The sequence below is a fragment of the Pelobates fuscus genome, chromosome 3 (assembly GCF_036172605.1).
Source record: "Pelobates fuscus isolate aPelFus1 chromosome 3, aPelFus1.pri, whole genome shotgun sequence".
Classification (NCBI taxonomy): Eukaryota; Metazoa; Chordata; class Amphibia; order Anura; family Pelobatidae; genus Pelobates; species Pelobates fuscus.
This window is the reverse complement of record NC_086319.1, coordinates 45,219,784-45,243,979: the sequence shown is the minus strand read 5'-3', so window position 1 is coordinate 45,243,979 and position 24,196 is coordinate 45,219,784. Positions and strand designations below refer to the sequence as shown.

The following is a 24,196-nucleotide window of genomic DNA, read 5'->3' as shown; positions in this document are numbered from 1 at the left end:
ACCTCCACTTTGAGAGATCTCAAGCATACCAGATATAAAGTCCAGGTCATGTGACCTTTCAAAGCAGTATTAAAAAAAAAAAAGTCACTTGTTTTAATGGCCTAGCTAATATTTAATAGACCTTTGCTCAAACCTCTTCAGATTCAGAGTACTCAAATGCTAGTTTACCAGGGACCAGCTGAAATATTACAGAAGTCAGATTTGATCTACAGGTTTTACAAAATTTACAATAAACTTTCCAAAAGTCTAATCAGCATTTAATACTGGGGCCTTTTGAAAATCATGCAACAAGTTGATAAAGTGTTGACACTTCAAAAGTACAGACAAAAAAATAAAAATAAAAATATATAACTAGATTTGGACAAAGAAAAATACTACACCAATTTTTTTCCTGGTCTTAAATTTAGAATGAAGTTACCATTTGTGAGCCCACTTAGAATATGCTTACCTTCACGTCAGATTTTTCTCCCCAGATATTTCACAGTAAATGCTTGTGTAAGACAATTGAAAAACTTACACAAAAAAAAAATAAAACACAAAACAAAGACAGAGACCTCTGAAAATACTAGGTTTTATTCACACCCCAGTGGTAAACAATAACCTTATGTTGACCATCATATTCCTTTGTAGATCGCAGTCACATAATACAAAACCCATAGCATACACAAGCAGACATGAATCAGTGGACATGGTCTGGTTGGAGAGTCAAAGCCAAGTTTAGTTTTCATAATGTCCCATCTTAAATGTAGTAACTGCATTCCTAGAACAAACTCAACGAAGGCACGGCTATTACAAGCAGACAACCGGTTTAAAACTACTGGGTTGAAAGAAATAACTTTGGTTCCTTGAGGAAGAGGATTCTCCAAGTACTTGTCTTAGCAGTCCCAAAAATTCTTCACATCTGCAGTCTAATAGCTACATGGCAAGACTTCACAAGAACCAAAAAAAACTAAGAAGCAGTGAAGAACATGCTTTAGGGTATATACCTGTATTGTATATAGATACCTGGAAGGGAAGTACACTTAATACTAGGTTGAATGATCTTACCATTTAAACATGTTTTTAAATGTTTAATTTTATTTATTTTTTTAACAAAAAATTGTTAACTTTCTACCAAGAAGATACAAAACATAAGGCTGTAAGTAACTAACAGTTGAGTTTAATTTATTACAGTGCAGGTAATAACAAGGCCACATACACATTGCTTCATTGTTGCTTGCACTCAGCTGGGTTTTGATCTTTCTGTAAGAAAAAAAAAAAAAAACAAAACAAAAAAAAAAACACAATTACAAAATTAATCCGTTTAAATCGCACACACCACATTGGACCAGTTAGCCATACTACAAGTGGTAAAGGAATCACATTTCACTCACAATCTGAGGTAGGAGTTAAGAACCACAAACACTTAAGTGACAAGAACACTGGTTTCTAAAATGCCAATATTGTTTGTTTTTAAACAAAGTGTTCTAAATTAAAAGTCAAACCATAAAGAATGCTCTTGTGAAAGCCTTACATCCAAATCTCACCCGAGCAATCTATAAAATTGAAAGAAAATACGTTTTCCAAATCTCTCAAGTTTTCAGTCTCTAATAAAACACACGTGACTTTAGAGAGTTGTGCATAACATGCAGTTTACCAGACTATTAGTGCAGTGTGAAGCATAAACACAAAGGCCATTAGTGTATTAAGTTATACTACATGGCAAAAGCTACATACCCAAGACAAGAACTCTACAGACACCATTTAAACCTAGTGGGAAAAATGTCAAAGATGTACACTAAGAGTTTCCACATGATCTTAGAAACATAGCATGCATTTGGAAAGTGGAGTTAAGATGCAGGGATTTAATTTAAAGTGTGCATTATCACATTAGCAGACAAATGCTGCAAGTTTTGTTTAGAGTGAAGATCCACCACACTGTCTACTTTGACTCACCTTGGGCTCATAATCTGGGTCATTTTCTTCATCTGCCTCCTCTTCAGCATCCTGCAAAACACGTTTAGAAACTTTAATTGTCTAATAAAGGAAATTTTGGCTGTATACCACATTTGACTTTAGTTTTTACTATTTTTGGCCTGACATCCTTTTTGCCGTTTCCAAGAGGTACAAAGAGGCCTTAGGTGGGGATTATACCACCCATATGCTATACACCAAGCAGCAAGTCTGCTGGGCAAATTGTAAGTACACATATATTTTACCTGGACACTTAGAATATAGTGCTCACTGTATCTTTATCACCTTTGATTTTTCTGAGTTGGACTCCTCTGTTGCTACACAAGGTTGGAAGCTTGAAGAACCACGTATATCCTTGAGTGGGAATTATTCCACTTCACGCTTTCCAAACCAGAGCTGGATTTTAGCTCTGGATATTGTGAGTATTATCTCATTTATATACCTTCTGTTACCCAGTGTATTTATATACCATTGGCGTTCCCTTTTCTGTTTCTTCACATGTCCTACTGGATTTCAAGCTTTATTCTGTGACACCACTACTATCAATTCAGTCTGCTGCTCCACAAAGAACCTTCCCTTGTTTTGGATTACCTTACTTGGACTAGTGTTAAGTTACCTGGACTATTTTTTAAGCTATTTAATATATTAATTTTATTCCTCACAGGCGCACCCTTTTCTGTATTTTTATCTTCTAGACTAGATTCATGTAAGCTAGCTTTATTAATGTAGTGGTAGAAAACGACATTTTGGCCAATATGAATAGCCTTGTGTTCAGACAAACAAGGGCAATAAATTGGGCAGTGGCAACACAAATTGTTTAACACTTGTTTCTGACTTTACCACAAGTGCACATTTTCTGCCGTTACTACAATAAAAACAACACGACTTCCATGGGGTATACTAGAGTCAAAAACAGGATAACTATAAGACATGCGAGAGTATCCACACATGCAAGAGAGCAACTGAAGATAAATCGAAGTCCATTGGCTTATTACTCAATGGTATGGACAAAAATACCTAGAGTCTTATAACTATAGTGTGGCACCTGACTGCACTCACATAGTACAGGTTTGCAATTTGATATTTACTACAGAAGTCTAAAGCAATCATATAGTGCAAGGAAAACAAACTAATTTTCCTGGCACTATAGGGTTAAAAGGTTCCTCCCACCCCAGGCTTAAAGGGTTAAAACTTCAGCCACCTACCTTAATCCAGCACCGTGACCTCTCCTCCCCCTGCAAAGTCAGCTCTGAGAGGACCCAAATGTGCATGCGCATTCAAACCCACCCATAGTAAAGTGTTACTCAATGCTTTCCTATGGGGATCTTATTTGACGCTGGACTCAGTTTAGATGTCCAGCATCATTTCAATGCCAATGCCATTTTTCAATGCCAATGCCATCATTTCAATGCCATTTACTCACTCTTAAATTTACTTACTCTGAAAATCAAGGAGACAGCCACTAGAGGTTGGATTAACCCTGTAGTGTAAACATCAGTTTCTATGAAACAGCTATGTTTTCAGCTGCAGGGTTAAAACTAGGGGAGTCCTTTAAGTGAATCACAGCAATTGACACCTTTAGAGGCATGTCCTGATAAATCAAGTGTCAGAGGTACTTTTTAAAGTCATAGTAGATTGTAGGGGCTCGTATCCCTTTTCAAAGATCAGTGTTTTAAGTTTGTTTTGGAAGAAAAATCAGGAAAGTGGTTACCTCATCGTCAGCTTCTTCCCCTTCTTCATCATACTGTAGGGTGAGAAAAAAAAAGTCAGTAATTGTCTTTTGGAATCGTTGCCTGTAGACTTTAGTACATTGTGTTTCAGCTACCAAAGACTTCAAAAGTAATCTAGATGCAGGGAGTACCTTAAGTCAGAGCAGGCAAAGTTGTACATCGCCACAATATTAGCGCATTATAAATTCTACTGCAACCACACAAGTTAACAGGTTGTATCAGTTGACCAATCGCATGAGATGCTAGCCTGAAGTAGCAGGCCAAATTTTGCAAAGAGCCCACTTACATCATCATCGTCATCTTCAATAGCTTCACCAGTAAAATACAGTACAGATCGGGGAATTATTCGCTCACGTAAGAAATGTCCAATTTCAAAGTCTGCAGTGAGAATGGCTTCGGAATCATCATCCTACATAACATTAGAGAACACAGGTGTTGAATATACTTTTATAACAGTTTGACACCAACATATGTGACAGATAATTGCAATAAGATTCAGAATATTCTGGCAATGCACGTTTAACATTTTAAATAAAGTGCGCTGTGACTTTAAATCGTGACTTCGATTTATGTGCAGTATGTAATTAAAAAGGGCTTAACAGCAAAAAAGTGCTCTATGCAATATTGTGCAAACACATTAAATCGTGTCTAAGTGCAACAAAACAGATATGTGCAAAACCCACAATGTTAAAGGGAGAAATATTACTGATAGTGCTTATGGCATCAGTGCCATCTAATCTTAATGCACAGGTTTACAAAACTAAAATATATTAGGTACTCAAACAAGATCTCCTACCCCAACAGTGGTGGTAGAATACAAAATAGTCCAGAACCGTTTCATAAATATATTTATACATCCCAACATAACAGGTAAAACAATTCTAAATAAGTGTTTGCAGAGTTAAAAATCTGAGCTTTGATGTCATAATCTTGGCCCTGTAATACAGGCCATGCCAATGACAATATATTGAGGAGCAAATAAAAGTTCTAATCTATTGAAAACCACAAATAAAGACACCCGTACAACTTACCAGCTCTCCATTTTCAGGTACTACAGATTGAGAAAAAAAAAAAAAAAAAAAAAAATAAGTCAGTTCATTTAAAAAAAAAAAACCTGAATATTTTGAACAGATTTTTTATTATTGGCCTATAACTGGCAGGCCTTACATTATCTAAGCAGACGTAAACAAAGCCAAGGTGCCATTAGGAACACAAACTAGCATAAGCAAGCTGTCTGGCTTCACAAAACCACATGTCTAACCAGACTTTCACAGTTACACTAAACATGAGAAGTCAGATTAGTGAATTCCCTGTTTGAGACTGAAAGCATTTCAAGGAATGGAGATCTGCCACTTTTGAAAGCCCCCCATATATTCCCAAAGCAGACACATTACTTGGCTAATTCTACTAAATACTTAAACTTAGCTGGATAAAGGAGCACAGCACTTTCATGATTCACCAAAAGTGGAGGAAAGAAAACTGGAATGATCCAGTAAGACTTATGAGAGCACTATACATACAAGAATGTTAGTCAACTATGTATTTGCACTTGCTACTTTATAAAATTAGGTGTTTAGATGACCAGGTTTTGGACCTATTTGCTCGATTTAAAATTCAATAGAAGCATCAGTAGATAGACATGCACCATTGCTTCCATAGAATTTAAAAATAAAGATACACCGGGTGGATTCTGGTTGGCAAATATGAGAAAGCAGTCACTAGACCTTTACAAAAGAAAGGTGTCCAATACTAGAGTCTCTCTGAACCAGTTGAAATTTCCTGGGCTAAACTAACACCCCATTAAGTTCTGAATAAAGATTTTTCTCAATACTGCAGGTTAGTTGAAAGGTGCTTGGACATAGGATAGCACAGTAGCAAAGGGGATTTTCTGACTAAAAAGGTCACCAACAATTTACCTTCAGGTGGGCTGAAGAAGTTGAAGAATGAGTCATTTGGAACAGTTTTTGTAACAGTCCTTACTGTACCACGACCCTTATGCTTTTGTTTCTTCTTTATGGTTTTTAAAGTGACATTCTTTCCCTTCTTCCAGTCAATTTGGCACCTGTAAGATTGCGTTTAAAAATTAGGTACGGCCACGTCAGCTTTTACTGTACAAAACAGGACCTGCACCTATTTGGTGGTGATTTACACATATGCAACATTTGTTCTTTGGATTTCATGTGTATTAACTCAAGCACTATAGTGTCAGGAATACAAACATTCCTGACACTATAGTTTTAAACTATTAGTCAATCAGCATTCCCTCTTAAAAATTGCTTTGAAAAAGTGATTTGACTCCTTTTTTCTCACTGCTACCCCATCTGGCTCCATGAAATATATCTCTATGGTCACAGACAATCCTTGACAGCCATTAGAGTCATTCTAAGGCAGAAAGGCAAGTACTGTTTTTTTTTTTGTTTTTTTTTTAAAAAGCAGTGTTAATAGCCTGTCAAGCAAGCATAATGTAGACACCAGATCCGCTATATTAAGCTGCTCTGGTGGCTAAGTGCACACATTAAAGACACTCAAAGAGAAGCCTGACTGGACAAAGCACAACACTGACAGGAAAGTCTACACAGGACAGGATGACTTACAGGAGCTGCATAAAGCGTTTATTTTAAAACGTTCTTTTGAGAAAAAAGAAAAAAAGTAGTAAAGCACCTAGAAACAGGTTTTAGATAAGATATTGGTAATATTTCAGGATAAAGCAGATATTACCAAGGTGCACTTAACTGCCAATCTGTTAGATGTCTGTCAGATTTGGTCAGCAAAGACTGCAGTTTGACATTAAAGCACTGAGATGTTCCGTATGGAGCAGAATAGCCCAGCAAAAACACTGCTAAGATTATAAGAAATTGAATAGGATACCGATTACTTTAAGATATTTACAGGCCTTGAATATTTGTACAGATGTGAGGTTTTCAGACCGTTGGCAAATACAGAACAATGTTGGCCACATTTCAATTCTGCTGAACTTTGATCTGGTTCAGTAACTTTGTATATGCATGAAAGACAGTTAAAGAGGGGTTCTATTTTAAGTGTGGTATCCCGTTGATAAAGTCACCTTTTAAAGTACAGCAAGTACACTGGAAACAATGCAAAAGTGTATGCACCAAAAACACTTACCCTGTACATCCCATAATTTCTGGCCCATCAAATGAGAAGGGATCAGACTCATCAGGCTCGGACCTCATTTTATATGTTTTGGTCAGCACTTCATTTGTAAAGAAGTCATTGGACTCAAAGAAAAATTCTAGTGTGAAACTCTAAAGCAAAAAAAAAAAAAATTGAAGTGTTAATACAATAACCAAGCAGAATCTTTTAGAATAATGTACTTTTCCTACAAGTTTGGGCAGAGTGAGAACAGGGAAGAGACTAAACTTAAATTACAGCTATCACACAACCCTATTAAAGTGACATTCTGACATTAGATCCAAAAATAAAAGTTTAAAGGATTCTCAGATGTTCCTTGATAGGTCAAACCACAATTTTGATAGGGGGCTCAGATGAATTAGATTGACACCAAGTAGGAATCTTCTAAGCACACATTAAATGTAATATAGAACAATTTATGCTACAGAGAACCTTCACATGACCGGTTTGTCCATTGCCAGGGGAAGGTAAAATCTCTACAGTAGACTCTTAACTGTGGACTGTTGCGTGTGACCAGGTTAAGGTTATGCCTGTTCCAATCTGTGACCTACTAAGTTAACCTGGCTCCCAAATTTGGCATCCCAACTCACATTAAGAACCATTTAATTAACAATCATGCCAAAAGTAAAATTAATGTTAGGCACAACAAAACCAAATACTTTATGGTCATGATTTAAAAGGAAAGGGTGTTTCAAACTTACCATTGGCTGACCAGCTTCTGAAAACTTTACTTTTATGTCTTTCAAATGTTTCAGAATTGGCTCGTCATGTTCCTATGACCAAAAACATTAGTGTCATTTCCCTGGGTCCAAAACAGTTTTCAGGTCTGACAGCTTTACTACAATATGGTTGGCATTTGAAAATGAACACTGACCAGATCATGCAGCTCTTTCCTATGAACATGTCATATTCCTAACCATTGTGAAATTTTGGTTAAAAGCTACAGGGTGAAAAAAAATTGCACATACCAACCTCCCACACAAAGATAACACTGATGTGAAACCTTTACTTTACATTTATAGTCACTGGACAGATTAAAACCCAATGCAGCTGCCCAAGAGTGAAGGCATGTGTTCACATGAAATTTCCAGGTCCCATATAAACTAGTCAGGGATCTAGATTTGTCCAATATCCTTCCATTCCCAGAATAAACTACAGAAAGCAAGGAAACTTGAGGAAAGATGGTTCTGCTACTTTGAGAGAAACATACCTGAACCATATCACTTAAGAGATCAACGTTTTTGAAGACTGTCAGCCAGAACTCTGGGATTCCTTTTGGGTCCTCTTTTTCTTCGTCTTTCTTCTCCTCTTCAAGTTTTGCCTTCTCTTTCATATCCTCCTTGATGGAAACCAGAACACTGTTCAAATCATACTTAACATTCCAAAAGCATTCAACAGATGCACTTAATAAGGAACAATATAGTCACAAGAAACCTTACAGCTTAATGGACTGGTTCTGGGCAGCATGCCCATTTGCCACGCATGTGCATTACCTACCCCCCCCCCCCCCCCCCCCATGCTAAAACTATGGTGAAGCATTGGATTGGCTAAAAGGTAAAGAAAAGTCTTTGTACACAGAAGGCGGTTTTGCTGCAAAAATAGGTTTTTATTGCAAAAACCCTTTAGTGTTCCTTTAAGAATTTGTTACACAATTTAAAAAAAAAAAAAAATTGTATTAAGATTGCTTGCATACAATACAAAATTTTGTTCTAACTGGCCAACACCATCACGAGAATGTTATTCAGACAATTAAGGAGGAAGATCATAAAAGCATAGGTTTAATAGCTTACTATTCTACTCACCGAAATCTCCTCCTCTTCGTCTACTTTCCACTCACATTCTTCCTCCGTGGGTTCATATGTGGCATTTATGATATCACTTCTCTAGGAAAGGGAACAAAGCAAAAGACGTCAAACCAAATATAAACAGATAAAAACATACAAACCTAAATCCAAGGATCCCAATACTCACTTTGTCAAAAAGTGGCTGATATAAAGCAGCATACTTCCTCTCCAGTTCATGCACTTCTTCATAGAATTTAGCTTCAATTTGGGCACACTTAACTTGCAAATTTTTAAGAGCATTCACTCGTTTCTTAACTACTTTAGGCAAGCTGCAGAGTAAAATAAAAAAAAAAAAAAAACAGTTAAGTTATTAACTAGTATAGTAGGCACTCATCTGACAGGAAAGAAAAATAAATAAAACTACTAAGATAAAGAATGTTCTATATAGCCATTTTGGTTAGGTGCCAAGCTACAGGCACTCAAAAGGGAATTGCAGGTTTGAGTACATGGGGTAAAGTTACTAAAACTGTTGCAGTTCCATTCTGCAACAGTCTGACATTAAAGGAACACTATAGAGTCAGGAACACACCTGCCCCCTCACGCCTCCCTCTAAAATAGTAAGGTCTTACTTATATTCAAGTCTGCAGCTGCATGTTTTGTCCCCGTTTCTTTTAGACCTGCCCACTGACATCAGCAGAAGTGGTAGCCTGACCCAATCACAATGCTTCCCCATAGTATTGGCTGAGACTGACAAATATGTAGATCAGGGGCAGAGCCAGCACAATTCAAACACAGCCCTGGCCAAATCAGCATCTCCTCATAGAGTCAATTCATCTATGAGGAAAGTTCAGAGTCTGCATGCAGAGGGAGGAGATACTGAAGGTTTGAATGCATTTTGGGGAGCCATGACCCAGGAAGGATCTCTAACAACCATCTAAGGAGTGGCCAGTAAAGTTATCACTAGGCTGTAACGTAAACATTGCATTTTCTCTGAAAAGACTGTTTGCAGCAAAAAGCCTGAAGGTAATGGTTCTACTCACTAGAACAAATACAATAAGCAGTAGTTCTGGTGACTATAGTGTCCCTTTAATATTCTTCAAAAAACGCTGGGGTGTTAACCCCTTAAGGACCAAACTTCTGGAATAAAAGGGAATCATGACATGTCACACATGTCATGTGTCCTTAAGGGGTTAAAATACCAAACCAATCTGATTGATTTTCTCATCTGAAGTTAAACCAGCAGCTGAGTTGCAACAAATACCCTAGGAAAAACTGCTTGTTTATGTAGCAAGATAACTAGTGAATAGGTATCCATAAAAAATGTTGCCAAGTACATAGTTTGTTGAACATTACCTTTCAATGTAGCCAGTTGGTGTACCAACGAGGTCATCTAACCTTTCTTGAAGAGCAGCTAAAATTTGTGGATTCTGCATCATTTGTGCAGTCAATTGCCTAGCTGAAAAGACAAAATATATAAACACATTAGATTAAAATTCACATACAACCAGTTAATTGCGAGAGTTAGGCTAGCCGCAAGCCTGCTGTACAGTCTATCATAGCGATTTCATACAATTTACAAATAAAAAAAAATGCATGCTTTAGGATTTTGAGTGTCACTTCATATGCCACTTCTGATGAAACACTGGAGAACAAACCGTTGTCACTTCACCCAGCACAACAATGGCAATGGAGCAGAGGCAAAAGTCCATCAACAAAAATTGAACACATGCTAGAGCACTGGGACCTCTGGATTGAAGAATTAATCCAGATATAATCTAGTGTGCCTACCTGCAGCTATAACTACTGGTCAGGGTAAAATACATGTTGGTGTTAAAACAGCTGTAGATACAAGCCTGTTATGTTACCAAACCATATCCTTTGGCAAAAGAATGATTCTAACTTTGCAGATTCCTAGACCTAGGCCCGTATGCTTTGGATTGGACCTAGATAGTCAGATCTCACAAAAGGCTTAACAGCTGTCAAGGGGAAACTGTCTTGGTGCTGGATTACATGTTTTATAGTAATACAATAAAGGAACAAAAAATAGTAAAAATATATTTAACAGAGTTCCTTTAATGACAAACCCGTTCTGTGCCAGACAATTTCTACTGAGTTACAACTCACCTAGGAGATTTAGGTTTCAATAACACCAACTTGTCTTAATTAACTATATGAAACAAGTTTGGGATAAAGGTTCTAAAGAGTGCAGAAAGTAGAAACATTCCACAAGAATGTTTTACTACCAAGCATAGTTCCGGGGCACACTCCCTCCCATAATAAGTTGGAGATTGTGCCAAGCATGTCATGAATGTTCATGCTAGGAGTCTACAGTTTAGGACCAATACCTTTACTGTTTGCATCCTCCCCAGATTCTTCTTCTTCTTCTACTTCTTCAACATCTTCCATGTCTTGTAGGTCCAGTTCAGCCTGCTCTTTACTGTAAGGGAGAAATTTTAAAGGAAACTTTAGGCTCCCTGGTAGTATTCTGAGGCGTAGCACAGTAAAATATGGGGGGGGGGGAGAGGAGTAGAAAATAAAGATTCAATGAGTGCCCATTTCAAATGCTATACATCTAGAGAAACAGTGACAAATCATGCATCCCCATTGGGCAGCTCGAGGAGAGAGTCTGGGTTTGGAGGATGTCAAGAAAACATTACCATCCTAACTGCTCTTTGCCAACTGTAAAGTTTGGTGGAGTATGGGACTGTTCAAGGGTTCTGCTATGCCCCTTATTTCCAGGGATGGGAAGTCTTAATACGGCTGCATACCAAGACATTTTGGATAATGCTAGGCTTCAAGCTTTGTGGGAACAGTCTGGGGACAGCCTTTTTATATTTTAGCATAACTATGCCCACTGCACAAAGCACGGTCCATAAAGACATGGTTGGCTGAGTTTGGTGTGGAAATACTTTACTATCCTGCACAGAGCCCTGACCTCAACCACCTTTGGGATGAACTGAAACTGAGCTTGCAAGCCAGGCCATTTTGTTTAACATCAGTGCCTGACTTCACAAATGCTCTACTGGATGAAGGGACAAATATTCCCACAGAAACTACAAATTCTAATGAAAAGCCTTCCCAGAAGAGTGGAAGCTGTTGTAGTTGCAAATGGATATGAGCTACAAATCATAATGTATTTAGAATGTGATAACAGAAGTCCCTGTTGGTGTAATGGTCAGAAATCCCAGTAATTTAATCCACAGTGTAGAAGTGCTTAGTTGGGACATGCACTACCATTGGCAAAACTGAAGTATTTAGGAAAGTTACTAGGAGTTGGAAATACTTTACATTTCCCATTCCAGGCTTTGAAATTATGGTGACCGTACTGATAAATGAGTGCTTATGCTACAGTATAGTGAAGCAATTACCACCAAGTGAAGCTACACAACAGGCTTTGAAAGATATATTGAAATCAATCTGCATTTCCCAATACTTACTTGTCTATGTTTGCCATTTTAGGATTTTTCTAAACACCTTAACAGAGGAGAGAAAAAAAAAAAGTTAAAGAAGGTTTTATCCTCTTCACATCATTCTTTGCACAATCCATCACCTTATAAACAGATACCCGCATCTTATTAAAACTTTCTGCACAATTACCTTATGGAATTAAGTGAAAACAAACAGGTGGAAGAAATATTTTGGTACTAAACACATTTAGTAGTAATTACACTATAATTATATACCTCCAAAATGCTGAAGCAATAGATTCACCATGTAAACCAAGCCAAAGTTATAGTTTGACAAAAGCAAAGAAAACCTGGTTTAACAATAAATGCTCACAAGCCCCCAGCTGAAGAGGAATTTGACATGCAAAGACTGGGAGTGGGGGATGCAGTTTAAATATCAATATCACAAACTTTAGTAGTTAGGCTACTGAAAGCTTCTACCACCAACATGAGGTTTGACCTAGTTAACTGCTGCTCAAAGTAAATTTAATATATAGTCCTCTGGACTGAAAAGGAGACTTAAGAGGTAACAGTGCATACACATGGTTCATGCATCATTGCGACTTCAGTATGAGGAAAGTTTTTGCACCCCTACTCCATTCCGCACACAAGAGGAGTGTTATCGTTTTGACTGATATCTGCTCAACCATAAGTCTATTCAAAGCCTTGTCCAATCTTTTCAGGCCATGAAAGTGTACAAAGTGAGGAATTGGCATGAGAAATTTGGGCAGCTTGCGAAGCAGGATATGCACACAGCACCTATAACGTTTCAGACTACAGGTGATTTTTTGCTTCATAAATAGAAGACATTGCAAATAAATGCATATTTTCCTTGATGGAAATTGAAATAAGGAACACATTTCTCACTAACACAAAATAGAAGTTAGGACATCATGTGCTAGTTTGCAAAATTATATTTTGAAGCATAAATTGAAACAGAGTTGGGCACCACTATATAGATTCTATAACATTTTTTTAAATTTAAAAAAAAGTCAAGTATGTCCCCTTTACACTATTCAGTTTGTATTTCTTAACAAGTTTTGCTTTAATACAAAAACTGCTTAAAATATGGCTAAAGTTGCTGCTGGATCCAAGCAATGTCATGACCTTTGACATTTCTGGAACAGTGCTGTAGAGTACTTTTCTTTGCATAAAGAAAAACTAGTCTCATGGACCTTTTTCCAAAAAAGCCATAGTAGACCGTGTTTCTCGCCAGCCACACCACTACATTTCCCCTGTTCGAAGAGTATCCTTGATATGGATGTTTCTCATTAAAGCCAAACTGCCCAGGCATCTATTTGGAAAGAGTTGTACTAGGAAGAAAAGCTCACACATACACCAATTTTCTTGTATAGCGAAGTGTTAATTGCTAAATTATTGATAAAAAAGCACTACATGGTGTTTTAGTAAAATTGTACACCTTAGAAATGTTTTTGTATAGAAGCATAATTAACCCAGAGGGCGTGCACAATAGTTGCTGCGCTCAAACCAAGTTCTTTTCATGGAGATGCATTCGATCAAGTTCTTCATCGTAAGAATTAAAGATTCAGTGACAGCTTTCAATTAATAGGAATACACGACAAAGTGCCTCTATAAGCAGTCCGACAGCCCCTAAAGGCAGTATAACTGACAAATGCCAATGTTTACAGGGACAGTGAAATTTTGCTCTGGTAAATAAAGATTAATTCTTTGAGTGCGCACCATGGTCTCTCCAGGTTTGCATTGTCAAGTACCTTTTATGGCCTGACTAGTAAATCAGGAATTGAAGTTTCACACCCTGTTGATTATAGCGGATGGTATATTTTGAAATAATCAAGTTATCCATATACAACAGAATTAAGGGTATTACCATCTGCCAGTTTAGTGATATGTGCTCACCCCTAGGGTATCAGTAATAAAATGAAACCATCGTGGCAGGTTAACCTTGAGATAGGCCGCTAAAGCAGTCAATTTAGGATCTTTAAAAAGACTATAGTCACCTGAACAACTTCAGCTTAATGAGGTTGTTCAGGGGGGAACTATAGCTCCCTGCAGCCTCTCTCATGTAAACACTGTTTTCTGAGAAAATACAGTGTTTACATTGAAAGCTAGGAACACCTCCAGTTGCAGTCACTCACAGTGAACCAGAGGGACTTTGGAGTTTATTGAGGCATAATATGCCTCCATCCACTCAGATCTGCTGGCACGAGCATCCTGTGATTCAGTATCTCCTCCCACTGCATGCAGGCACTGAACTTTCCTCAGAGATTCATTGATTCAATTCATCTCTATGAGGAGATGCTGATTGGCTAGGGCTGTGTTTGAGTCATGCTGGCTCTGCCCCTGAGCTGCCTCCTTGTCAGTCTCAGCCAATCCTATGGGGAAGCATTGTGATTGGATCAGGCTACAACTTCTGATGATGCCAGCAGACTTTTTTAAGCAGAGTAAATGGTGAGAACCTCACTCATTCCCAACAGCCAAGGGTGTTCCAGAGCAGGACCAGCAATCCCAGAATAATTTGTACGGTCTACGGTCGAAACGTTGCGTTACACTCTGTTACAATAAAACTGCCTGCGGCTTGAACTTGGAGTGCCTGTGAGTTTTTCTTCCCCAGACTTTTTTTTTAGGCAAACAGCATGCAGAGTTATAGCTTCTGGCTTGAATACAGTAAGATTTGTACTATATTTATGGAGGCATAATGGGCATAGATGGTGGTGTTAACACTATAGGGTCAGGAATACATGTAGTTGCACTGGTGACTATAGTGTCCCTTTAAACAGTTTTCTTGCTCTAACTCAGCTGTTGGAAACAGGTGAGTGAGTCAATCCATAAATTTAAATATAGAAAGTAATCCAGGCACTCCAAAGTGTTCCAAAAGATAGATTGCCTATCTTTTGGAACACTTTGGAGTGCCTGGATTACTTTCTACATTTATACTTTGCATTTGGTCCATTGGTACTTTGACTGATCCAGTTAGCACCCAAGGATTCCAGGGTGGAGTGTCTTGAGTGCAGTTCCACAACTTTCCACAAAAATCCATAAATTTAAGACCACCAGCAAGTTTGCTTAAAAAAAAAAAAAAAAAAAAGTTTTGCACTCTTATTTAAAGTGGTTGCATCATAGTAGAAGTCTATAGCATTTATGTTACACCAACATTGTGCAGTGCTTTACAATTACTCAGAACTAGCCAGTATCTGTGGTCATGGTGCCAGGAATCTACGTGCAGAGTTCAAACCCCTTGCTAACAGAAGATCACTGTTAAGCCAGTCTGGAACTCTTGTTCTTTGGCTATGTCAATTCTGGGAATCTTCATTCATTGGGAGAGTAGCCATTGCTGGCCACTGAGTGGCCAGCCAGCAGACATGCCACAAATAATAGCCAGCAGGAACGACTTGTGCAACTTCACAGAAGCTGGATGTCAATGGTAGACTGTCAGCACCCAGTAGGGAACCAAGTAACAGAGCAAACTGTTGCTGAACAGTTTGCCCATTACCTGGAAACAGGACCAGAATACTCGTGGCACCATAACCACTATCATGGACTGTAGTGATTATGACCCTTTGAGTAACCCATTAAATATGGATCTGCAGAGATAATGTACTTTCCCACAGCAAGTTTTGATAAACTAAAAATCTACAAAGTTCACAAAAAGACTTTTTAATCACAGTGCTCTTCTGCAAAACCATCAATACACAATGAACACCTTTAAAGTAAACCTGTTGTGAGAAAGAAAAATCAACTTACTTGAAATCGCTCCCATATATAGAGTACACCACTATAATCTAAGATACATTATGTATTCAATGTAAAATACAGAAATTAACACAAGACTCCTGTTCCACCGACATCATTATCAAGCTTCATGGGTGTTACTCTCCAGGCAACACCAACCTACAGGCCATCCTTTACTCCGCCTCCTGTCTTTGGTTTGCCCAGCTCAGGGGTGCATCCTAAAGCAGGGCAAACCTCACTTAATCAACGAGCAAGCTGGTCACTGTCAATTAATGCAATTATGTGCATAACAATATGCACAAAAGTTATTAGTTGGCTAGAACTTTGGTTCCAGGCGGAACACTTTCAACCACACTGCCGGAGGTGGAGTTACACATGTAGCAGTAGAGGGGTCAAACTCCTTATGTTGAGTCTCAAAAGGAAGCGCTTAACAGAGACTTTAGGCACCATGACCACAATATGAATCACTTTAAAGAGTAACTTCAAGCATCATGACCACTAAAGTGGAATATTGGTAACTACAGAACCAAACAGGTCTATGCACAGTTGCTGAGAAAGATCAGCAGACCCTCAGCGAGTGCATACACCCTGCATTTCTCTGCTTCATTCTTTAGAGTTAAAAGTTCTCCAGAAGGAGAAAAATTTATGCAGGGCCTTACCATGGGACAGGTCAGGACACTACAGGCACCATAACCACTACAGTGGTGAACTTAAGTTTTTTTGTGGGGGAAATGTGGAAGTTTTCCATTACTTTAGAGAAGTCAAAAGAAGGCTTGGGTGAGCACCTAGGGGTAAGTGTCAATCTACTCAAGCAGTGCTTGAATTCAACCCAACGGACTGTTCCAGGGTGGTTCATATCCACTAGTATCCATATGTTCAAGTAATGGATAGACAGCTGTGTACGGGACAGCTTTTAGCCACCAGGCCTTCAGATGTGTGTTGAGCAGTTCTGATCTGGAAGCATCTTCTATGGAGCTAGAGTCCAACTTTAAAAACAAGCCACTATGTTTTAACATTGAAATTATTTAGTTTAAAAAAAAAATACATTTCAGAGTACAGATTAATGATAAGATGTACTGCTTCATGAGATGGGTAGATAAAAAAAAATATATAAAAGCTTTGATAATTACTGAAACTGAAGAGATAAAACAGTGCTATTTTGAGATTAACACGATTGATGTTGTCAGATCCAGAGTTAGATGTTTCAGGCCTACAATATTGAAGTTTAGGTATGGAGTGGGGCAAACTATATCTATATTTATATTTTCACTTTGTGAAGAAACTGAATTACCAATCCATGCTTCTCTGCTCTTTAAAGAGATACAAGTTTTATTTTCTCACCACAAGAGTTAAATGCGACAAATTCAAAGAAAAATCAGTCCTTAACTTAAATCCCAATACAATAATAAATAAAACATGGGGAGTATTGATCCAGGCAAGGGGCAGTATTAGTGATCGCACTCATGGTGGCCATGTGCTTCCTGGCCTGAGGGGCTGGATCCCAGCATTGATAGGTGACAGCCTGAACCCAGGGTCACTTTCCTTTTATTATTATTATAGTTTAATTTGGTGATTAACACTAGTGTCATCCCCCAATACTAGGTCTCCATTGCCTTCCTGCATGGCATAGACGGGAAGCACACAGTCACGTCCCAGGGTGGTGTGTGGAAGCAGAGCCCTGTTACCGGCCAGGCAGCCAGCCTAGCGGTGATTTAGTATCAGCATGGACTGGATGTGGCCCCCGAGCATGGGGTTAATGATCCCCCCCAATCCATCCTGTGTGTCACCACGTGGTGCTGCTCCCCGAGCCGGGGACCGGATGGGGGCCCCCAGACACGCAGCTCACCGCAGGCAGACCTTTAACAGCACTGCGCCGGCACGACAGAGGTTAACACCATCACCACCTCGCCATGAGCTGAGCCAGCCGGCGATTAAAGGGTTAACCCCCGTTGGGGGGTCGCTCGCATTGTGTATTAATAGTTAACCATTTCAGTGCCAGAGAAGGCCGTGAAGCGCTGGGCACAGCCCTGAAAGGGTTAACCAGAGACAGCCTAGCGGAGAGCACCCCCTCCGGCACACCACACCGGGGCCCCCCCACACCGGCAGACCGGACCTCCCCCGCCCCCCCCCCGGGACCCCCACACTGGCAGTCCGGGCCCCCCAGCCGGGATGATGGCAGCCGGTCCCTCCCTGTCGGGCTGCGTGCGGCCTGTCACTGGATGCCGCCGTCACCGGCCGTGGAGGGCCCCGCAGACACCGAGGGCAGGGCCGCCTGTCAGCACCCGGCGGTCAGCATGTCACTCCCCGGCAGCTCCCGCCCGCCCAGCCGGTCCCCTCACACGGCACTCCTCCCGCCAGCCCGCCTGTCAGCGCTCTTACCGGGGACACCGAGCAGACAGGGATCCGCCGCCGCCGCGCAGTGCCGGGAGACAGGAGGGAAGCGCCCCTTCAGGGATGGCGGCAAAATGAGAAGAGGGAGCAGAGAGCCCGCCGCTCGCGCTCATATAGAACCAGGCGGCGTCAGCACGCACACAGCCCGCTCCTCCTCCTCCTCACACCCTCCCTCCCATCTCGCGCGTCGCCACGGCAACGCGCGCCAGCCCCTCGCAAGGTTCGCGCGCGTTTTCGCGTAGGGGCGTGACCCTGAGGGGAGAGGGGGGCGCGTGCTGCCAGGCTGGAGAAGTGGGCGGGGTTAAGCTGTCACTCTGCCTGATGACGTCAGATTAATGGGGTTAGATGTGGGGGAAGGGGGGGGGGGTATATTCACTAAGCTGGAAATTGGGGAGAACTGACTGTAGCTGGGGTTCCCAATTAATTTCATCCCAGGAACCCTTTGACATAGTGTACCAACATTGTGGCACCCCCGAAAGAAGTGTGCGCCATAGCACAAACCTTTTAATATAAATAATAACATACCGGATATACTCGAGTAGAAGCCGACCCGAATATAAGCCGAGGCCCCTAATTTTACCCCAAAAAACTGGGAAAACGTATTGACTCGAGTATAAGTATGTATGAATGCAGTGTGTGTTCGTATGAATGCAGTGTGTGTGTGTGTATGAGTGTAGTGTGTGTTTGTGTGTGTGATGCAGAGCCTTGGTGGGGGGTGGGCATTTTTATTACATTTTTTTAAATTATTATTATTATTATTTTAATATTATTATTTTTTTATATTATTAATATTTTATTTTATTATTATTTAGATTTTTATTTATTTAGATTTTTTTGTACGCCCCCCCCTGCTTGATACCTGGTCGGGAGGGGGGCTCTCACTCCCTGGTGGTCCAGTGGCATGGGCTGTGTAGAAGGCGGGCTGGCAGAGAGCTGTTATATACCTTTCCTGCAGCTCCTGTCAGCTCCCTTCTCTCTCCTCTGGTCCGGTCAGCTCCCCTGTAAGTCTCGCGGTCTGAGTGCCGCACGGATCGTTGCCACGGTAACCCGTGGCAACACTCTGACCCCGCGGCTCTCGCGGGGTTGCAGTGGAGCTGACAGGGGAGCTGACCGGACTGGAGGAGAGAGAAGGGAGCTGACAGGAGCTGCAGGAAAGGTATGTAAAAGCTCGCTGCCAGCCCCCAACAGGGCCGCCGGGCTTGTAATGAACCCAGCGGTCCTTGTCTGTATTATGGCAATGTAAGTTGCCATAATACAGACAGTGACTCGAGTATAAGGCGAGTGGGGCGTTTTCAGCACAAAAAATGTGCTGAAAAACTCGTCTTATACTCGAGTATATACGGTAATAATAATTAGCGAAGCATGAGTTAATTAGCGGAACGTGAGGTAATTAGCGGGGTGTGATTTAATTAGCGGAGCGTGATTTAATCAGCGGAGCGGGATTTAATTAGCGGAGTGGGGTTTAATTAGAGGAGCATGAGTTAATTAGCGGGGTGTGATTTAATTAGTGGAGCAGGATTTAATTAGCAGGGTGTGAGTTCATTAGCGGAGCGTAAGTTAATTAGCGGAGCGTGATGCTTTCTTTTTTTGGCAAATTTTGTTTTTTGGGGTGTGTATACACTAATTTCTACAGTTTGTAAATAGATTTGTAGTACTTAGGAGAACGTGTGCGTCTGTTTGTAGACTTGGTGTTTGTAAATCATTTTAGTATTTTAATACACGGATGTGTTTGTGTGTATTTGCGTCCAGTGATGTGTTTGAATGTAGTGTTGGAGTACTGGTGTTTGAGTGAAGGGTTCAGGGGTGCCTTTGAATGTCATGTTTGTGTGTACAGGAGTGTGTTTGAATGTTGTGTTGGTGTTTGATTGCTGTCTGCACATACACTAACACATACATACTTACACAGATATACATACACATTAACAAACAAAAACATACATAGAAACACACTGACACGTACACACACTGACAGATACATACAGATAAACACACCTGGACATAGAGATACACACACTGGCAGATACAAACAGATACACACACCTTGAAACACAGATATACACACGTGAATATACACACTGGCACATGCACACACTCACATACATATATATACATTGGCACATACACACACACAGATTCACTGACACACAGATACACACACTGTCACAAATATAAACCTTGGTACATACACACAAACTGGCACAAAGATACACACACACACTTAGATACACACACTGGCACATGCATGCACACAGATACACACACTGGCAGATACACACACACTGGCACATACACACACAGATACACACTGATATACAAATACATACACTGGCACATACACACACACTCAGATAAACACACTGACAGATACATACTGACACACAGATACACACACTGACAGACACAATGGCACATACACACAGATGAACACACAGATACGCACACTGAAACATATACACACCATGACACACAGATACACACACTGACACACAGATGCACACACTCACATACACACAGTGACACTTTACACACCTTGACACACAGATTCACACACACAGGTCATAATGTTTATAGTTTCAGCCACCCTCCTATTAGCATACTTTTTTTTCTGCAGTAGGGTGACCTGTTTGGAGTGCTGCTGGCTGTTTATGTGTGAGGGGAGCAGCAGCTCTCTCCCCCTTCTTGCCTCTGTCCGTCCCAGCACGGTGTGCTCTATGTCTGGGAGAAAAGTGATAGGCTCTCTCTTCCTCCCAGCATTCGATACTACACGGGGTCCGGTTGCCCTCTTAAATGGCTGCGGAGCCAGACTGGGATCCTGTTCAGCAATACCCATCGGGTGTCCCTAAGTGTTTGAGTCACCCGATGGGCAAATGGAGGCCAAGACCCACTTTTGTTCCAATTGGAACAAAATTGGAAAATGCTGGCTTAGAGGATTATAGGATAGGCATGTGCATGGGGAAAATGTTCGGTTCGGCATTCCGAAATTCTGGATTTTCGCAATTCGGGACTTCGGCAATTCGGCACTTCAACACTTCGGCAACTTCGGCACTTCAGCACTTCAACACTTCGACATTTCGGAAATTCGCCAACTTCGCAACTTCGACACTTCAGCACTTCGGAACTTCGACACTTCAGAACTTCGGCATTTCGGAATTTCGGGACTTCGGGACTTCTATTGCAGCCGCTTAGTAGATAACTAGGGAGTTATCTACCAAAAAGGCTGAAAGACCTAAATTGGTCTTTCAGCCAAATTTACTAATACTAAGTAAAAATGACTTAGTATTAGTAAATTTTGCCCCTACTCGCTATACCGCGAGTAGGGGCATGTTTCGTAAACAGTGAGCAGCCTATTGCCCCCCCCTGGCCCCCACCCCTGAGCGGTGGGTAGGGGCCCTAAATTGGAATAAAGGGGGGGACCTAATGTCCTCCCCCCTGAACCCCACCCCTGAGCAGCGGGTGGGAGCCCTAAATACTAATAAGGGGGGGACCTAATGTCCTCTCCCCTGGCCCCCACCCCTGAGCGGCGGGTGGGGGCCCTAAATTGGAATAAGGGGGGGACCTAATGTCCTCCCCCCTGGCCCCCACCCCTGAGCTGTGGGTGGAGGCCCTAAATACTAATAAGGGAGGACCTAATGTCCTCTCCCCTGGCCCCCACCCCTGAGCGGCGGGTGGGGGCCCTAAATTGGAATAAGGGGGGGACCTAATGTCCTCCCCCTGGCCCCCACCCCTGAGCTGTGGGTGGAGGCCCTAAATACTAATAAGGGGGGACTAATGTCCTCACCCCTGGCCCCCACCCCTGAGCGGTGGGTGGGGCCATAAATACTAATAAGGGGGGGCCTAATGTCCTCCCCCCTAGCCCCCACCCCTGAGCGGTGGGTGGGGGCCCTAAATATCAATAGGGGGGGACCTATTGTCCTCCCCCCCGGCCCCCACCCCTGAGCGGTGGGTGGGGGCTCTAAATATTAAAAAGGGAGGGGGACCTAAGGTCCTCCCCCCTGTCCCCCACCCCTGAGCGGTGGGTGGGGGCCCTAAATACCAATAGGGGGGACACCTATTGTCCTCCCCCCTAGCCCCCACCCCTGAGCGGCGGGTGGGGGCCCTAAAAAAATGTCCCCCCCAGGTGACTAGGGGTCCCCAAGCTACTAGTCACCCCCTCCCCCCCCCAAAAAAAATATCCCCCTACCTACTCTCCTCACCCTACAAATAATGAGGGGGGGGACCTTTAACTAAGAACCTGTAAAAAAAAACAAAAAAAAAACTTACCATTCGATGTTTTGTTTCTTCTAAAATCTTCTTTTTTCAGCCCCAAAAAAAGGCAAATAAAAAAACATAATAACCGACGCAATAAAAAAAAATCCATCTTCACCCATGGAGAGCTCCGCGCAGACAGAGCTCTGCAGGGCGGGGGAAGGCTTATAAAGCCTTGCCCCGCCCTGCAATTAGGCTCAAAGCACTCTGATTGGTGGGTTTAAGCCATCCAATCAGAGTGCTCTGACAGGTAAATAAAGAGACTGACAGGTAAGTCTCTACATTTACCTGTCACAGCACTCTGATTGGTTGGTTTGAAATCCACCAATCAGAGTGCTCTGTGTAATTTTACACAGCATGGGAAAGTTCTTTGGAATTTCCCCACGCTGCGTAGTTTGACTCATAACTCTCTGATTGGTGGATTAAGTAACCAATCAGAGTGCTTTGAGTCAAATTACACAGCGTGGGAAAATTCCAAAGAACCTTCCCACGCTGTGTAAAATGACACAGAGCACTCTGATTGGTGGATTTCAAACCAACCAATCAGAGTGCTGTGACAGGTAAATGTAGAGACTTCAAAACAAAAACAACTACGTTGTTGAGTGTTAAATATCGATTACTTAACTTCAATTAGTCTGTAGCCTCCCAAGATCGTTATCCACCACAAAACGATCATATATATGTATAGAACCACAAGCAGAAGTGGGATACGGCTGTACAGTCTATATAGGGAACATGCAAGGAAAAAAACAATAGTGTGATACAGTATATACAGTGAAAATGTGCGCTTAAATGGATGCACTCACGAGATAGTAAAGGTAAAACAGCATTCAAGGTGCCTCCCCAGGGAATATGGGGGGATGCTGGTATCCTTCGGTAGTGTCTAGCAGCCAAATGGGACACAGGACTCCAGGTGAGTAATGGTAGAAAATATTTGTAGTTTTATTTTCTTTAAAAGGTGATACAACACCAAGCAGATAAAATATAAAAGTGCAGCAGTAGGTCCAACGCGTTTCGTTCAACACAGGAACTTCATCAGGGACCGCACAGTAAAAGAAATCAACAGCAATATTGCAGATTGTAAAAAAATACACATCCTACTCACCCTAACAATAATCACTATAAATAGGGCTAATCCCAATGTCCCATTGGTTCTAAGTGTGGGGGGTGTCCTCCAGGCTGCTCTCCATTGGTCAAGGGATAATATCATCCAGCTGATTCCATTTTCGGCATTTCAATGCCCAGAAAACGAGCGCGTTTTTTTCATACGCCGGAACCGGAAGTAGACGTTTTCTTTCACTTCCGCGTTCCACATGCGTTCCACGTGCGTTCCACATGCGTTCCAAGGGCAGTCCGCACATGCTCAGTGGGTATTACACAACTATCTCAATCGAAAACATCCTAATGCATTTTAAAAAAGCCCTTAAAAGCTCAAAACATAACTAAAGGTGCAATTAATCTCTAGAAAGAGAAAAAATAAATTAATATATGATATACAAACATAATTAGTTACTTTAGTGAACTTAAACTTGTCATGTGACAAAATTAAACATTAAACATTATACTTCTGGTGTCTGTAATTCTATGGAAATAGCAAACACCTTCTCTGCAAATCTATTTAAAGTGACAGACTCTTCATAAATTTCTATAAACCTCTTCTTTATTGAGGATATTGTCATAATAAACCCCTCCATAGGTTTATTTTAAAGTGACACACACCTTATCTCCAAAAACCTGTTTGAAGTTATAGATTCCTCCGTGAATCAGTAAAGGTGACAAGCAC

The 24,196-nt window shown here is 41.2% G+C and overlaps 1 protein-coding gene across 3 annotated transcripts; it reads right to left on the bottom strand.

Annotated features, from left to right (window-relative positions):
- Positions 1-551: 551 nt before the first annotated feature.
- Positions 552-18,308, bottom strand: NAP1L1 (nucleosome assembly protein 1 like 1). 3 transcript variants are annotated; one of them, XM_063446983.1, is made up of 15 exons: positions 18,157-18,308; positions 12,058-12,094; positions 10,966-11,057; positions 9,974-10,076; positions 8,808-8,949; positions 8,639-8,719; positions 8,047-8,175; positions 7,538-7,609; positions 6,810-6,949; positions 5,600-5,745; positions 4,715-4,734; positions 3,970-4,092; positions 3,665-3,697; positions 1,936-1,986; positions 552-1,242 (listed from the first exon to the last, which is right to left on the bottom strand). In XM_063446983.1, exons 2-15 carry the CDS (start codon positions 12,072-12,074, stop codon positions 1,207-1,209), a joined length of 1,185 nt encoding a protein of 394 aa, XP_063303053.1. In that variant the 5' UTR covers positions 12,075-12,094; positions 18,157-18,308; the 3' UTR covers positions 552-1,206. The 3 variants fall into 3 exon arrangements, with proteins under 3 accessions (XP_063303053.1, XP_063303055.1, XP_063303054.1); XM_063446985.1 differs by having other exon boundaries at positions 8,047-8,172; XM_063446984.1 differs by having other exon boundaries at positions 12,058-12,086.
- Between the last annotated feature and the right edge of the window lie 5,888 nt (positions 18,309-24,196).